Source organism: Podarcis vaucheri, assembly GCF_965113315.1.
Source record: "Podarcis vaucheri genome assembly, chromosome: 5".
NCBI classification, from domain to species: Eukaryota; Metazoa; Chordata; class Lepidosauria; order Squamata; family Lacertidae; genus Podarcis; species Podarcis vaucheri.
In genome coordinates this window covers 16,180,936-16,199,458 of record NC_138763.1, presented here as the reverse complement: position 1 = coordinate 16,199,458, position 18,523 = coordinate 16,180,936, and the positions used below count along the sequence as shown (strand labels likewise).

At 46.6% G+C, this 18,523-nt stretch overlaps 1 protein-coding gene across 6 annotated transcripts in view; it reads right to left on the bottom strand.

The window, feature by feature from the left end:
- Window positions 1-18,321, bottom strand: part of TNIK (TRAF2 and NCK interacting kinase) — a 289,071-nt gene extending 270,750 nt beyond the window's left edge. For 4 of the 6 annotated variants that reach the window (XM_082223878.1, XM_082223882.1, XM_082223879.1 and 1 more), the window contains exon 1: window positions 17,653-18,318. In XM_082223878.1, coding sequence (XP_082080004.1) covers window positions 17,653-17,709 — 57 coding nt within the window. In that variant the 5' untranslated portion in view covers window positions 17,710-18,318. Of the gene's footprint in view, window positions 1-17,652 lie in introns of all 6 variants that reach the window. The other 2 variants (XR_014220092.1, XM_082223880.1) reach the window with 2 other exon arrangements.
- Between the last annotated feature and the right edge of the window lie 202 nt (window positions 18,322-18,523).

The following is an 18,523-nucleotide window of genomic DNA, read 5'->3' as shown; positions in this document are numbered from 1 at the left end:
AGTACTGTCTTCCCAGGCCCCAGCTTGGTCCCAGCCCCAGGCATCCCATTTGGGTCTCCCTGACTCAGCCTGGCCATAAAAATGTCCAGATTCTGGCCTCATCAACATCATGACTTCCAAGTTTCCCTCTAGTTTCCTCTGCTTGTGAGTCTGCCCATCGAACCCCTGGGCTTTCTGTCTGCTTGTTTCCTTCCCTTGCATCTATCCCTGCCTCCTTCAGGCAGACAGCTTGGCTCTGTCCTGGTCAGCAACTGACAAGATAAGCATGCACAATATGCTACTCTCTATATCTTACTGGAGGGACACGGGTGGTGCTGTGGGTTAAACCACAGAGCCTAGGGCTTACCAATCAGAAGGTCAGCAGTTCGAATCCCCGCAACGGGGTGAGCTCCCGTTGCTCGGTCCCAGCTCCTGCCAACCTAGCAGTTCGAAAGCATGTCAAGTGCAAGCAGATAAATAGATACCGCTCCAGCAGGAAGCTAAACGGCGTTTGCGTGTGCTGCTCTGGTTCGCCAAAAGCGGCTTAGTCATGCTGGCCACATGACCCGGAAGCTGTACGCCGGCTCCCTCGGCCAATAAAGCAAGATGTGTGCCGCAACCCCAGAGTCGCTCACGACTGGACCTAATGGTCAGGGGTCCCTTTACCTTTACCTATATCTTACTGGAGTACTGCTCTCATAATCCCTAGCTGGCTGGGGCTGATGCGAGTTGTAGTCCAACATTGCAGGGGACTAATGACCCCTGAGGTCCCTTCCAACTACAGTCCTGTGAATCTATGATCTGGAGGCCTACAGGTCCATTCTAGGTTCTAGGTTATTCTTCTGTGCTGCAGATGTAGAACCTCATTTTCTAGTCTCAGCCCTCTGAGGAAATCATCCCCAGGGCTCCAACTTGGGAGAAGCCACTTTGCACATTTTAAAATAGAAAAGGAGCATGTGAAAAGTGCAAAATGTCCGCCTCAACCCTGCCTGAGCACTCCATGTGCCTTGCTACCTATGGCTTAGCACTGGCCATGACAAACAGCTGTTTCCTGTGGTCAAATGTGCACAGTGGGACCATAGCAGGAGGTGCCTAGTTGAATTCCTGGAACCTGCAGTCAAAAGATCAGGCAGCAGGTAATGAGAAAGACGACCCTGGAGAGCTGTTGACCAAGCATAGTATTGGGCTAAATGCATAAATACTCCGAACCTTTGGCTTTCTGTCCATGCCAAGGTGTTGACCAGCAAAGATCTAACATTTATTATTTGAACTAGCCTGTTTCCTAGTTACAAGCTCTAGCAGAGATCTCCAAATAACCCGCACATCCAAAGATGACCAGAACGCACGTAATACCAGCAATACAGCTTCTTTGTTCCATATAGCAAAAAAAAAAACCCATCTTTTTCGACAGAATAGGCTGTTACCTAAAAGTGAATGAAATCTTTTGTGAATGCAAAGTGTTGGCTATTGTCACATCAGAGGAAAAAGCAGAACGCAGAGCTGGGCAGGTAAGGGAGGGTTGAGAACAGAAGCAAGAACAGAAAGTAACTAGGGCATGAGGATAGCAGAGAAAGGAAATGGAACAGAACAGGCAAAGATTAAGTCAAGTGATAGGTCATGTGAAAAAATAAGAAGGGAGACAGAAAAGACGGAGCCAAGGGAATTTTCCTTGCTTTATCTGCTAGAATTGTGCAATGATGTCCTAACTGAGTGCACAAGAGAAGCAGGCACGAGCGAGACAGGGTCTTTTAGCCAGGCCCTATTCCCACCCCATTAATATGGGATGTGGCTTTATGGTTATTTCAAGGAACAGAAGGATGTTGCTTCATTAAGGCTGTTCCAGGAGAGGGATTTACCCATCTCTCACAACCTTGGGGTCAAAATAGCCAGGAGAGATATTTACTAAGCACAGCTTATCAATGCCAGAGCAAAGAGCACTTTGGAAGAGCAGTGTCTCATGAGGCTGGGTTTTCTTTGGGGGTAGAGGAAGGGGGAGGAAAGAGAAACTGAGATAAAGTTTGGCAGCTGAAATAAAGGCCAACAGATTATAGCCAAAGTTGCTAACTTCATGATGACTTGCTTTTGGAAGCAAGCTTCGTAGACCAGGATATAAGCCAGCAGTCCAGCACCCCATCTCTGTATGGAGAGATGTAATGGTTAGAGAGTCAAGCTGAGGTACGGCAACTGCTTTGAACGCAGAAGGTCTCTTGTTCAATCCCCAGCATGCCCAGTTTCCTAGGGTTTCCCTAGATGCTACCAGCTACTAGCAGACTCCAGCTGCTAGATGGACCAATGGTCTGTCTCAGTTTATACTACAGAGCTCACCTTTGGCCTGTCATTTTTCTCTCAGCCTAACCCTACCTCCCAGATTTCCTGAGAGGATATTTTGGTGCGTGGGGAGAACCATGATGTACTGAACTCCTTCAAAGAAAGGTGAAGTATAAACCCAACAAAGAAAACTGGAAAAGAACAATATTATTGCAACAATGCTTTTACAGCATATTGCTCCTGAAGAAGACAACTTGTATGAATGCACTGGACAAATAAATACCACTATAAACTTCTGAGCCCGAATTTGAAGGCTGACCTCTTGTTTTGAGTTCCACCACCCCCCCCAAAAAAAAAAAACTTCCAACACCTTAAAAAAAAGCAAACCAGTGGAGTCTTTTGCACATGCAGTCCATTTGTTTCCACACTTAGTCACTCCAACCACTGGAACACATTTTCCTCCCCTAAAGAAAGGAATGACTATCCCTCCTAAATATTTCTGCATGGGCCTATTCACATTCGGAAGTCTTTAAGAGACATCTGAAAGTCAAAAGTGAGGGTGGTTGTCAAATCTCTGCCAGAAGATTGTTCCACTGCATGGGAATGGCAACACCAAAAGCCCGACTTCTGGTTTACATTTTTTAAAATACTTTTGTTTTCTTTGCAGCTCTCTTTTTTCCCCTTAATAAAATCAATAATATAGTAATTTTTTAAAAAATAAAAGCAAGTCTGACATCTGGCAGAGGCCAGTCAAACCTTAGGCGCTACCTTGAGAAGCAGCCTGCCCTTGTATCTCCAGTTGTTAACACGGCACTCCATGGGGAACGAGATGCAACTGTTAGAAAAGGATCACAGCTACAAACACACAATGCTAAGGATGGCAGCCACCTTAGAGAAGACAAATAATTCACAAGTGGTGGAAAATGAAACTCAGAGCAGGGAACAGCCCGACCGGTTTGCTGTACCATTGACTGTGGGAAACCGGGGGAGCAGAATACGAGCACACGAACACTCTCCTCTTCCACCCTTTTCTGGCTTACCAGATCTCTGGGGCTGCTGAAGGTCCCCCAAACCTCTGCAGCCGCGATGACGTGCTGCTGGATTCAGGAAAGAGGTCCTCCTGCCCAGGCAGCCTGAGTTCCTTATCACCCTTCCAACAAGACTGCAGAGATCCATCTCCAAAAACAGCTCTGCTTTCCGAAAAGAGGCCCTTTCCACCTTGTTGAAGTCCTTTCCAAAGTGCTCACCCGACCCTTAGAACATCCAAAAGGCTACAGGCCCACCCCAAATGGCCCAAAACTAAAGGCCAAGAAATAAAAATGGGCGCCAAGAGGAAGGAAGGGGACATCTACGGAGCCAGGACAGAGCGAAAACCCAGCAGGAGTAGAGGAAGGGAAGCCAGGAATAAACAGACAAGGAGCAACAAAGGAAATATCTATCTATCTATCTATCTATCTATCTATCTATCTATCTTCCAATATGGTGTTCCCACCTCTTCTCTTTTGCCGTACCTGGGGCAGCCAGCAATACAACCTACAGTGGAGCTGGAAGGAAACAGGACTGGAGGGGGTTGTCTCAGCCCCCCAGGTGTTATCTCTTAAAGAAATAAGGCTGGTTTCCCCATGACATGATGATCTCCACCCCCACCCCCAAGAAACACAAGGTACAATCTCCCAGTGGTCCTTGGTCTGAGCATGCCACCCTTAGCTCCACTGTGCCACAGAACAACTGTATTTATGAAGGACAATGCTCATATCAAACAACAAATGTTGTTTGACTAAAAGGGACTACTTGTTTTCTGAATTGCTGGGATGTTTTCAACCCTATGCACCTCAAATTCTATGCACCCTTGCACGCACAGTCCCCAGAAATCTGCCCATTGCAGAAATTTGGCCATTAGAGAAAGCGAAATGAAAGAATCGTCTTAAATGTGCCATACACACACACACACACACACACACACCCCTCGACAAAGACCGGGGAAGAGGTACCATCAGGTTTCCTGGGGTGTGGAGCTTCACCATCGTGGTACCACCGTGAAAGAGGTCCTCTCAAACCACAACCGGACTTCTAATGAACACTGGGTCACAAAGCTCTGTGAGCGGACAATATCAAGTGAGGAAACAAAGGGTGTGTGGTAATAATGTCTGCAGATTATGTTAAAGCAGGACTGGATAAGCAGCTGGCAATCATGCAGGTAAAATACAGTGGTATCTCATCCCATGGTACAAGCAAGGGTAGGCAATGCGGTGCCCTCTAGACATTGTGGACTACAACTCCCATCATCTGTGACCACTGGCCATGCTTGCTGGAGCAGGTGGGAACTGCAGTTCAAAATATCTGGAGGGCACCCTAATGCAAACTGAGGATCTGTTCTGAGGTGGTGATGAAAAGAAGTCATAAAAGTTTTCTTCTTTTTACAGTTTAGGGCCAGTTTCCACCTTCACAGCTTCATTTTCGTCCTTGCCAACCGCTCCGTCTTTTACAGCACTACCGGCACCCATAAAAGCTCACAAAATATTAGTTCCGACTTTATGGCTGTGAATTCTGCCCATTATGACAAGAGAAAAGAGCACTGGATTCAATGTGCCCGGCATGGGAGATTTGCTTTTGTCCATTATCTCCTTGTCAGTCAGCAAAGCAGAGTGTCCTGAGCTGCATTTGTATTGAGTTAAGCAGCAGGTAAACCTGGTTCGGGGGACAACAGACAGAGAAAAGAGAGGGAAAGGGTAGCAATCATCAGCCACCAAGCATCCCTTCGGAGAACTCTCTGCGTTCCTGGAATCCCATCTGCCCATTACGGCCTGCTTGAACATACCAACGCAGAACGTGGTGGAGGCAGCAGAGATGCAGGAAGAGGAGCCTTGGGACCGGCTAATCGTTATTAATTACCGAAAGAGTTGCCCTGGAGAAAATGGCCAAAAAGCCAGAAGCACTAAGAGCAGGGGGAAGGGGTGATCGTGATGCCATTTCAAACATGCTGCTCAAAAATAAATAAATGAAACAAACAATACGAGGCAGCTCTCTGCTCAAAGCCCCCCCCCCACACACACACACACTCCCCGAGCTGGGTAAAAGGTAAAACTCACAATCAACCATTTGGATAACAACACAGCATAGTAGCGAGAACAAAAAAGAAATGGGTGGATGCTAAGGTGACAATTGAATCCAGCCAAAAGCTGATTAAATAGTACGGTAGTGGCAGCCCCATTAAAGGCCTGTAGTTTGGGGGACAGATGAAGCTCTGGGAGGGGGGATTCTAAACTGGGGGGCTACTATAGAAATGACTTGTCCTGGTTTACTACCAACCGCACCTCATAAAGCAGGATTCCTCAACCTTGGCCCTCCAGATGTTTTTGGCCTACAACTCGCATGATCCCTAGCTAGCAGTACCTGTGGTCAGGGATGATGGGAATTGTAGTCTCAAAACATCTGGAGGGCCGAGGTTGAGGAAGCCTGTCATAAAGCTACATGTGGGCCCAAACCACACAGCAGTGGTGGAGAAGCTCAGCCTCAAGGTCTGAATACGGCCCCCAGGCCTCTCTAAACGGCCCTTGGAATTCTCCTCAGGCCACAATCCTCACTGAACCTGCTTCAGGCCTTCCGCGAGGGGTTTTGCCTGGCTGGAATGTGTCCTTGAACTCCAATAGTTGCTTGTCTGGGTGCAGGATAACAAGCCTGTTGTGCAAAGACAAAACTGACATGAATTCCTCCAAAATAAAAAAATTCCTTCCAGTAGCACCTTAAAGACCAACTAAGTTAGTTCTTGGTATGAGCTTTCGTGTGCATGCACACGTCTTCAGATACACAGTGTATCTAAAGAAGTGTGCATGCACACGAAAGCTCATACCAAGAACTAACTTAGTTGGTCTTTAAGGTGCTACTGGAAGGAATTTTTTTATTTTGACTATGGCAGACCAACACGGCTACCTATCTGTAAATGAATTCCTCCACCCGCTTTTGCCTCTGGCACAGACAGGTGGCCCTGGGAAGACTGCCCACAAGGGGGTTCAAGCCCTCCAGCTGTGAAACAACAACAACAATTTATTATTTGTACCCCGCCCATCTGGCTGAGTTTCCCCAGCCACTCTGGGCGGCTTACAACAAAGATTAAAAATACATTAAAATATCACATATTAAAAACTTCCCTGAACAGGTCTGCCTTCAGATGTCTGGTAGTTGTTGTTCTCTTTGACATCTGATGGGAGGGCGTTCCACAGGGCAGGTGCCACTACCGAGAAGGCCCTCTGCCTGGTTCCCTGTAACCTTACTTCTCGCAATGAGGGAACCGCCAGAAGGCCCTCGGAGCTGGACCTCAGCGTCCGGGCAGAACGATGGGGGTGGAGACGCTCCTTCAGGTATACAGGGCCGAGGCCGTTTAGGGCTTTAAAGGTCAACACCAACAGTACCTCCAATGATTAAAATATGGCAATTAATAACTGCCCAGTTTTTTTCTGCAAGGTGCCCAATGACAATTTCCTTACCCAGCACCAAATAGAATCACAGGAAGCAGCCTTATCAATATAGGCCATTTGTTCATCTAGCTCAGTGGTGTTGACAATGGCAGCAACAATGGAGTTTCAGAGTGGAGACTCCTGGAGGCCTACCTAGATATGCCAGGGATTGAACCTTGAACCTTCTGTATTAAAAACAGATGGTTTTCTAGACTGGAGATTGCTTTGGAACCCTACATAAACTATTCTGAAAAAGAGAGAGGAAGAACCAGGCAACAAATTCATGAGAACAAAACCCTCCCTGCTGTTTTCATGCGCTGAGAACACCGCCACGCTAAGTTGAAGTGGTGCGCAGTTGTGCTCTGAACATGAGTTTGCACATTGCTTTGCAAAGGCAAGGGAGCAGCAGTTTAAGACCTGAATCGTGTATTGCTTACGATACTGATAGCAAATAATCAGGCTGTTAGGGCAGTCTTTGGTCTACACTGCTAATAAGAGCGCTTTGCCACGTCACATGAAAGAAAATTCTAAAAATATCTATATTTGACTCACCCAACGTGGAAGAATGAAGAGTATTATTATTATTTTTAGGTACGGTATATGAGATTCTTCCAGCTGCTGTAGCTACGGCCACCTCATGTATTTATTTATTTTATTTTAACTGCCCAACTCTCCAAATTGCTATTAGTAATACAGAACCTACAGGTTTGGCAAAACAAGCTTGAATGTGGCACAGTGTGAGTAATACAGGAAAGTAATGCTCAGGTTCTGGATTGGAGGAAAAGGGAATCAGAAAAAGGAGCATTTAAATGGCAACTGCTTTCGGAACATTTTTAATTAAATAGAGCCAAGGCACAAAGGATGGACAGAATTATGATTCGCTCTCTTTGTCAAATGGCTTTCGCCTGCAAACCCAACTAGCTTTCTTGTCCCTTTAGAGGAAGTAATAATTAGGTTAATTATCCAAGCTCCAAATAATGAGGAACCACTTCTAAAAACTGCAGAGACCTTTGGCTCAAATTCCTGCTTCGCTCCTCCATTCTGTCCAGAGCTGACCATGTTGTTTCACAAATGGAAAAAAAAACCTTCCCAGGCAACACATTTTAGGCCAGCAGTTTTGGTACCTGGTTCAGCCATCGGGTATTTCCCCAAGACCCAGAAGAAAAGAAGTAAAGGAAATGCCAGAGGGTGCTTTGAGGTGCAGGCCACATGCCAAAGAGGCTATCCGCTTTTCCTGTTTGAAAAGCAGCTTGCCTCATCCACAGAATAAACAGCTACAACAGAATCCTCAAAGGGACTGTCTACACATTTCTCCCTATAATGGGAGGAAGGAAAAGCAAGGGCAAGAACTCTCAGCAAGCAAAAAAAAAAATGTCACTAAAAACACATTGCTAGTACTGTGAGCTGCTTTGAGTTCAACACTGCTGTTGTTGGGAAAGCAGCATATAAATATTAAATCAATTCAAGTGTACAAAATGTACATTATGTACAATTCAAATGTACATTTTGTACAATTCAGATGTACAATTCAAATGTACAAAATACAAAGCTGTCTTGTACACAGAGTCTGGCTACTGGTCCAATTAGTTTTGTAAGTGACTGGCACTCCCAGAATTCCAGGCAGGGGCGTTTCCCCCAATGATTATTTAACCCAAGATGGCAGAGACTAACCCTTAAACCTTTTCTATGCAAATGTTGTGTTCTAAAATTTGCACAATGTTGCGACATTTGATCACAGGGTTTTTCCCTTCCTGAGGACATTAGGTAGATTCGTATTTATTAAATTACTACCCTCCCTCCAAAGAAGCCCAGAGCAGCAAAGCAAAACAATTTCTTTTTAATCTAAAAAGCCATCTCACGCCCTTGCAATTAATTATTTCAAGCTTTCCAGGTCGAGTATCTTTCAGACATCAAATACACGGGTAAACAACATGCATTGCCCCTCAGCAGTGGCTGAATGTTCTTTTTAAATTCCTCCAGAACGTTAATAGCGAGAGAGGCAAAAGCACCTCAACTGGGAGGGCATTCCATAAACGGGGAGCCACCACTAAGAAGGCCCCAACAGCAACACAGAGGCAGCACTACCAACAGAGAAAAGGGACAGGTTAGTTCTGGATAGTGCAGAAATGCCCAACAATGCCTAGGTACACAATCACTGTGGGGGAGGATAACCATATTAGGCTTTAATCCCCAAGCCGCCTATTCTGAAGTTGCACCCTTTGCCAGCTTTGCCAGCCTTCAGCGATACAGGCTAATCTTAAGTGGTCTGTAGATCTTCTGCATGCATAAACATTTATTTTGTGTTGCTATTTATAAACCATTTAAAAGGAAAAAACACCCAAGTTAGCACCACAGTGAAAAGACAATTTTTCATGAAAAGCCTCTAATGACCGGTTCAGCATTCTTGCAAGGTAACATAACATCAGCAGAAAGCAGAACAGGGGCCCTAATTAAAATTACAGCCAGCGACTACTGACAGTCAAGGCCCAGTTGTCACACCCCCTGGCCTTGGCTGCCCACATTGGCCTGCGATTTGGCACCTCTAAACACAGCCTGGAGTTCATTCCTTGCAAACTAGGGGCTCTGCGTTAAGGTGTGCCCGCCTTTAATCTCCCTCAGCGTAATAGGGGAACAGACGGCATCGACCCCAGAGTAAACGCTGCAAGAACTTAGCATGCGTGCAATGCCTTGGTTAATTCTGCATCTTCTCCATCTTGAACGCATTTGCCATTCAAATGGAACCGGTGGAGCACTGGCAGCGGCGCAACAGCGACACTCTGCTTTGCTCACAAGCGCCTTATCTTAATTGGAAGGGATTAGCTATAATATAAACAAATGGCCTTTGAAAAATTTACTGTTTTTATAGACGCAGGGCTAGGGGAATACACATTTGCAGTGTTGGGTGCCATCCAGTTTCGGCACATGAGAAACCCACAGCACTGCACAAGTTGCCTGCGGTGTTCATTGCCAAACGGCACCTTAAACCTAGGTTACAGCCGCCACAACCAGGGTTTTGTTTTTCAGCCAAAACTCACCCAAACTCCGTTCCAGCATCTCTCAGGTTGGGGAAACACAGTAGATGTCTCAACATTAGCGATCTACAAAATTGTGAACGGCAACTGAATGGCAGGATAAATCAAGGCATAGTGGTGCAATGGGTTAGTGAATCTGGCTTTTAACCAGAAGGTTGGTGGTTTGAGCCCACCCAGGGATGGCTCTGGGCAGGTTTCCTGAATTGCAGGGGGTTGGATTATATGACCCCAGGGTCCCTTCCAATGCTACAATTCTACAACTCTATATCACGAGTCAGGCCAAGCTCAGGCATAAGGGGTCCCTCCCTATGCTTGAGAGATGCTGGCAGCCACTGAATGAATTTTAAAAATACAGGCATATTCTTCGTTTAAACAGGTACATCTCTCGTCTCAGTTTTGTCAAACAACACCTGAGAAATTTATATAATGATATTCAACAAGATTCATATTTTTTAATCAACTGAAAGCCTCTTAAGCTTTAATCAACAAAAACCTCTTAAGTAGTTTACATAAAACAATATGAAATATTCATTTTTTAAAAAAAATTACCAATAAAATTACGGCGTGGGTCTTTTCTGGTTTTATGTGTGAATGAGAATGAGTCAGTTTTTACATGCATGGATGGATTTAAAAAAGTATTATTATTTTTTTGGGGGGGTGGCGGGGTGAGAACTGCCTCACAGGTTATCACACCGAACAGTCTATTCTGACTGGCAGGAGCTCCCAGAAGTCTTTCCCAGCCTCAAAATCCTTATGACTGGAAATACTAGGGCAGATTAAATCCGGCGTCTCAGTCCAGGGACAGAACGAGATACTGTGCTGTGGGTGTCACGCTCCACTACCACCTCCTATGGCCCCCCTCTCTTTGTTTTGTCACTGCATTAGGCCCCACCTCAACAATACAATTCATTTCATTTATTTGTTTATTAAATGTATATACCCCCCACCCTTCGTGTGAAGATCATCAAAGACAGTTTTGCAGCATAAAAACACAAAATGCAAACGCAAAATGCGTAGCATAATAACAGAAGGAAACCCAGCAACCAATGATTCCTCTCCCACAAAAACATTTAAAAGGCCACAGATTGAACCATCAGCCCAAGGCTTGGTTACGGGGAACGTTTTCACCTGGTGCCTAAAGATACGTAATTAAGGCGCCAGGAAAGCCTGCTTTCCCATCCCCACCCCCAAAGAATCCTGGGAAGTGTAGTTTGCTAAGGGTGCCAAGAGTTGGTCGGAGAACCCTATTCCTCCTCACAGAACTACAATTCCCAGAGCGGATTATCCATCAATCCCTTTTCCCAGGGAACTCTGGGAGATTACTCTCATCGGGTGACGTACCTGCTCTTAAGCAGTAAAACCTGGTGGAAAAATCTCACCCTTCAAATTCCTGTCAGGGTTTCCTGTTGGGCTTCATGACACGATGCACTGGATTTTGCATCTTTCTTCAAAATACATTTGAAGACGTACGTCGCTTCCCTGTTTCCCCACACCTAATGTGCAGTCATATGGACGGGTCTTGATTTTCTAATAACCCAAAAAAAATCTGTGTGACTTACAAAACTCCTCCTGGCTATAGGCTTTTGTGCTCAGGCAGCAAATGTGCTATTGATTTCTGATTGCAAGGCTCTGCAAAATGATTGGATTGCTTCACAATACGCATGCAGCACCTTTTAACAATTATTGTTAAGTGCTAAGTGCATTTAGTTGAGCTGATCTATACACTCTAACAGATTAGAGGCCTATTCTTCCCTTACTTTAAAGGGAAATAATAATAAAAGATTTTGCAATGTATAAATACAGAACCATAGTCAGTACCCTGCCTCCTTCCAGGAAAAGTGTGACGTTGTTAAGCAAGTGTGAATTGACCATGGTTTTTTCCCTTGAAATGAGTCACAGGGTTCCATTTATTTATTTCCAGGCTGTCCTCCATCATTTAAGAAGATTTTGTTCTCCCCACCAAGGGAGTGACTGGTCCTGGCCCTACCTCTCCATCTCTAAGAACCTTCATAAGGGAAATGCTACCAGAAGAATTATGAGGGGGGTTCTTGGCCTCGCTGGGTCCAGGTACAAAAGACAGGGAGGAAGAATAGCTGCAGCTCAGTGGCAAGGCATCTGCTTTGATCACAGAATGTCCCAGGTTCGATCCCCAACATCTCCAAATGCAGCTGAGAGAGACCCCTGTCTGAAACCCTGTAGAGGGTCAGTCTAGGCTAGGCAATGTTGGTCAAGGAGGACCATTGGTCTTACTCAGTAGAAGGCAGCTTCCTTCCTATGTTGCGTACTAATGTCATCAGCTTTGGGACTGCTTCCCGAGAGACAATGGAGTGTGCCCCCAGGGGTGAAGTCTAACTTCTGCGTTAGCAGCACTGAAGTGACCTCCCTGGGGAGCAAGCCTGGACAGTGTATATGGAAGTCCTGGGCTACCCAGACGACAAGACACCCACCCACACCCCAGCCGTTCTGATGTGGTCCAAAGGAAAGCAGATCAATAGGTCTGGCACCAGCTTGGCTGCAGGAGTTGCCGGAAGGAAGTGCACAAGACACCATCCAGCCATATTTAGGACTCCACTCCAGATTAGTTTGGCCTTTTTTTCTCCCGCAATGTGTCCCGCAAGGTTTAGGATCAGAGATCAATGTAGAGTGACTGAATAAAAGGTAAAGGGACCCCTGACCATTAGGTCCAGTCGTGGGGGACTCTGGGGGTGCGGCGCTCATCTCGCTTTATTGGCCGAGGGAGCCTGCATACAGCTTCCGGGTCACGTGGCCAGCATGACTAAGCCGCTTCTGGCGAACCAGAGCAGCGCACGGAAATGCCATTTACCTTCCCGCCAGAGTGGTACCTATTTATCTACTTGCACTTTGACGTGCTTTCGAACTGCTAGGTTGGCAGGAGCAGGGACCAAGCAACCCCGTCACGGGGATTCGAACCACCGACTTTCTGATCAGCAAGTCCTAGGCTCTGTGGTTTAACCCACAGCGCCACCCGCATCCCTAGAGTGACTGCATAGTTTCACTTAAATGTTGCTGTATGTCGAAGAAACTGTTCATTGTCAATTCACTTACTTTTATATTGTTTTAGCAATAGTACATAATGCATAGCTGTCATAGAATCATAGAGTTGGAAGAGACCACAAGGGCCATCGAGTCCAACCCCCTGCCAAGCAGGAAACTGTCAATTGTTCCCTTTTCTTGCGAGGAATCCTATTTGGAATAGGGGAATTTCCCTTTAAAAAAGGGAAACGTTGACAGCTATGCATGATGAAAAGTATACTATGTACACCACTTTGAGCACAGATGTATTTGTGGGAAATGCAGTATACAGATAAACTTGGCTATGACTAATATAGCACATACCTTTTTTAAAAAAAACCCACACAAATTGAACTACCAAATAAAAATCACTTATGCAAATATAGCAGTACAGCAGCAAAATATGCAACAGCAGCTGACTTCATTATATTCATGTTCAAAACCTGCGATGTGCCATGCTACAGAGCAGCCATACCCAATATGGCACCCTCAAGCAGTGTTGGCTGACGAACTCCCATCAGCCGTCATGGCCACACTAACTGGATCTCGTGGTAGTTGTAGTCCAAAACATCTGGTGAGCAGCAGACTGAAGATGGCTGCTCTGGAGGACAAGCTAAAGTTCAATGGGACAGCCCATGTTTTACGAAGGCCTCTTTCTGAAGGCATTCAATTCAGTAGTTCGGCAGGACTGGTCATACCGGTCCCGGATTTATTTGTTTGTAAAAACTGCATTTTCATCCAAAAAATTAGGGTTGGAGCACTGTGGTTCAAATAAATAAGTTCCCAGGTTTAGTCTACAGCACTTTCAATTAAAAATATTTTATAAACAGGACTAGGAGATTTACTGGCAGTGAGAGGACATAGGAATGTATTTTTTATGCCAGGTTAGGGTATTTGCTCACCTGCAGCTCTCTGGGGTCTCAGAAAAAGGATCAACACCTGTAACTGGAGATGCCATTCAAAAAGTTCCAGGTTCAAAGGGTGTGCTCTACCACTGGGTTATTTCCTCCAGCAGAGAGAGGAAAAAAGATGTACCACTTGGCCAACTCTGCCTAAGGTGGCTTAATCTACACATTGTGAACAATTCATCATAACGCCCAGAATGTTTTGCACACACTGAGTAATTAAGAGAAGAAGGAAGGCTGTATATCTGCTTGCACAAATGAAAGTCAGACACATCACACCTTCAGGTAAACATAGCCAAGCATCTTGTCATTCAGTGTGCCAAAGACCAGTCTTGTCTTGTTGACCTTCAAGGATTGCACAGTCAGACAGTTGCACGTCTTCTTGAAGAGTTATCTGCTTAATGAAGTGCAAATAGTCACTTACCAACTTGATGCACACCCTTTAGTGTCAAAAGCTCTGGGCACATTCCCATCAAATTGACGCGGGACATGTACAATCCTAATGCCTTAAAATCAGTGGGAGAACTGCCATTGGTTTCACTGATTACACCAAGAGCAGATAATACTGAGCTAGGTGTACAGATGGACTACCAAGTTATAAAGCAGTTTCCTATTTGTCTAAGGAATGAGCTTGCTTCCAAGGGATGCTTCAAATATCACTGAAGGAAGGAAATGTCATCCACAGAAGCACAGTATCCAAATCAAGAAGTAATGGCACCACTCTATTCTGTTTTGGTCAGACCACATCTGGAATAATGTGTCCAATTCTGGGCACCACCATTTAAGGAGGATATCCATAAACTGGAATGTGTCTGGACTCTGGAGGGGAACAAAGATGGCGAGGAGTCTGGAGTCCATTAGGAAAGAATGAAGGAGCTGGACATGTTTAGCCTGAAGAAGAGACGACTAACAGGCAATAAGACAGCCATCTTTAAATATGTAAATAACTATTATATAGATGAAGGAGCTAATTGGTTTTGCTGTTGCTCTAGATGGTTGAACCCAAACCAAAAGGCCTTTGGAAGGTGGTGGACTCTCTCCCACTCCAAGTTTTTAATCAGAGGCCGGGGGGCCGCCTCTTAGGGAATGTGCAGCAGTGGGTTTCCCACATGGGGAGGGAATGACTTTTGAGGCCCCTTCTAAGTTATGATCTACTTTGAGACTTAAACAATAGGGTGGGTGCAGGGTGCAGTGCTTCACAAACATACAAAGCATGAGGCGCACATTTTTTCTTAAAGTAACTGGGAAAAATAGGAAGAAAATTACATAGCAAACAAATATCTTTTGATATGGCCTACAAAAGTGCAAGGCCGCACAAACCTCTCATTTATTCCTTTTACAACACTCCATGGAAATGAATGGAAGTACAAGGGAGTTTGGGTAAGTTGGAAAGGGAAACATTTAGTTCTATTGAGATTTGGTTGCATCCCAGATTCCAATGTGGTCCTATGTCATGGAGCCATAAGGGCAACATCAAGGAGCACGGGAGGAAAATGAACAATGTGTGCTCTTTTTCTCTCACAACACTCATCTCACACCATAACCACAATTTACTCTGAATCTACAGCAAATACTGTAATCATCATCCCAGGATTAAAATCAGTTCACACACACAAACACAACTTTTTATCAGGGGTCAAAAGCCAGGTTCAAGAAGCGTGTCTTCAGCACACAACAAAAACTACACAAACGTTCATCGCACATTACCAGAGCCAGACTGCATTGTAGAATTCCACTAGTCCTTTCTATTATAAATTCCAGTGACCAGACTGGGGTAACAAATATGGTGCCCTCCAGATGATGTTGACTGTCCACTGGCCATGCTATCTTGGGATGGTGAAAGTTGTGGTTCCACAACATCTACCAAATTGGCTGCCCCTGGACTAGACCCATTAGCAAGCATCAGACACGCAAAGACATGGAGTAATGAAAGGACTGTTTTAAAACTTGGTCCATTCACTTAATTGATGGAGAGAGAGAGAGAGAGAGAGAGAGAGAGAGACTCAAATCTGAAGCCTTCTTGGCATCACAAGGTCTAATTCCAGATGTGAAGAAGATGCCATGAAGGAAACGCATCCTTGGCACATGCCAGGGGGTAGCATTTTCATTCCTCCTCCTCCACATATTCCCAGGGATGAAACCAGACAAAGCCTGCCTCACACCAAGGCCCCCTAACAGGCTCTTGCCAGTGAAAACGAACACCAAACCGGAGGGCCAAAGAACTGATCCAATGAATCAAGATCAGGAATCCAGAGAGAACAGGAAGTCCTCCTCTCGACTCCTCGCTCACACACACGCAAAAATGTTGCAGGCAAAGAAGAATCAAGATAAAAAATGTATTTCTTTGAAGGGAAAGTAAGGACAAATAGCACATCTGCCTGATTGTACAACAGCACACTATCTGCATGCACAAGGTCCCAGGGTTCAGTTTCTGGGGTCTCCAGGCACCGCTGGCAAAGACCCCTGCCTGAAACCCTACTGTCCATCAGCATAGAGTACACAGTAGACAAGCAGGCAATACTGAGCAGGGTGATCAAATGGTCTGACTTCGCATAAGGCAGCTTCCTATGTCCTTCTGAAGTTCTTTTTTTTTGGGGGGGGTGATAGGAGATGAATGCTATACCTAGCATATAAGTGCAACAGAGGATCACACATCTATGGCTCCCCCCCCACTCCATTTATAGAATGAGCCAAGAAGCCATTGCTCGTGCAGTGACCTCTCTCTCCAATGGGTGAAAGCTCGTGTGCACGTGCATCTATGATATATTCAGAGAGAGGGAGAGGGAGGGGGAGGGAGAGAATGAATGCATGCAAGCTGATTCCTCTGTGACAGAAAATGCATTTAATCAATTCTCCCCACCCCATAATAACGTGATGCATGTAGCCTGTCGTGGCTACAACAGACAGGAGGTGCACTTGCTTCCCTCAAGAGGACTGGAAGAGATCACTAAAAGGTTCATGTGATTCCATTTCACATCATCATCAAAATGGACACTAGGAACAGTCTTTTAACATTCACACCAGAGGAGCAGTCGCTAATCCAGTTTGTTCTACCATCGCTGCATGCACATAGCAATATGGTTACGTGCGGCTTATTAGGAAAGCACCCCCCCCCAAGGTTCCTTAGTAGACATGCACAAAACGACATGTTCTATCCCCTCATATCAGCTCTTCTTTCTGTTATGCAGAGAGAGAGAGAGAGAGAGAGAGAGAGAGAGAGAGAGAGAGAGAGAGAGGTGTGCTCTTTTGTTGTATGCAAACAAGCTTAACATTAAGGGTCAGGAAAGTGGCGCTGGACTCTGGAACAGGCAAGGCTGCATTTCAAGAGAAACAGAGAATGTTGCGGCGCTGCGAGCTAAGGTCTCTCAACAAATGTATGCCTGGAAAGAGCCTTCACGTGTGAGCCTCCGCCCCAAATACAGGAGGCTGTGTAGATTCTACAGGGGGAGAAGTGAAAGGGAGGAACACAATCGATTTGCAAGTGTCAAATTGGCAGCCTTCAAATTTGCAAAAGGTGACGACACCTTGCCATTTAAATCACCCTTCCATCGCCTCCACCCGAGAGAGGGAGAGCCATGGATTGGGGATGGAAGGAGGAAATGCACCATTAAAACAGATAACAAGAGGCTAGCTGGAAACAGCTGTGCGCGGCTCGTTCCTCTTTCTCCAGAAACCCCAGCGCCTCATGCATCTCCTCTGAGCAGGGAGACGCGCCTACATCAGTACGCATTCCGGAAAGGGAGAAAAAATGACTATGGGCAACCCATATCCGCTGCTTATCATTAATAACAACCTCTAGCAGCAAAGTTGTCGCGTGCTCAAATAGTAAAAGGGAGAGAAGAGGGGGAGGCGAGGAGGCAAGGTGGAAGCAGTGAAAAGGGGGCGCAGAGAGGGAGGGATCGGAAAGGGGGAAAGGTTGACCGGGTGGCCTTCTGCCCCCCACATTTCCCCTGCCTGCCTCCCTTCCCGGTTCCTCCTTACCCTTAAGGCTGATAGATCTATCTCGTCCAGGCTCCGAGCTGGAGAATCGCTCGCCATGTTTAGGGGGATTTCTCAGCCGGTTGCAAATGGACCGAGCCAAAAATATTTGGAAAAAAGCACAAGGCGGTTTTGGAGACGGCGGCGGCTGCAACCTTGCAAAGTCGTCCGTCTCGGGCTCGGAGCGGAGGGGTTAAAAGAGAGCGAGCGAGAGCGCGTCTCCTCCACCTTGTCTCTATTGCACTTCTGTCTCTTCGTGCGCTGGTGTCAATGGAGGGGAGGCAAGTCCCGCCGTCCTCCTCTTCCTCCTCCTCCTCCTCCTCCTCCTCTTCCTCCCTCTCTCCAACACCTAATGCGCTCCCCGCACCAACAGCACGGAAAGCAAGCGAGCTTCTCTTCTCCCGGAGAGCTGCTTGCAGGCGGCCCGGCGTGCGGTGCCGCTTCCTCTCGCAAGGAGCCCGGCAGCTCCTCCTGCCTCGGCTGAGCTCGCGATCTCGGGACGGTGGCGGCAGCAGCAGTAGCAGCAGCAGCAGCGCCGGCTAAAGGGCACGGCGAGGCGGCCGGGGCGCGGGCGCCTGGGCGCAAGGCATGCTTTCTCTGCGTCGCCGTCGGCTCCCCGGGTGGCTGCTGCTCTCGCTTGCCGCGTCCTGCCGAGGCACCTCGATCCGAGGGAGACGCGAGAGCCGCGCACGCCGCCTCCTCCTCTCGCGGCGGCCTTCCTGGGAGGAGGGAGAACAGCAGCTCCAGGGGCGGCGCCTGCGCTCCGCTGCGCGCCCAGGACTAGAAGCAGCAGCCGAGCGGCGGCGGCGCTAGCAGCTTGGGCGCGCCGCTAATGCGCGCCGTGCTTTCCCTTTAATTTCAAAGACGAACGGCC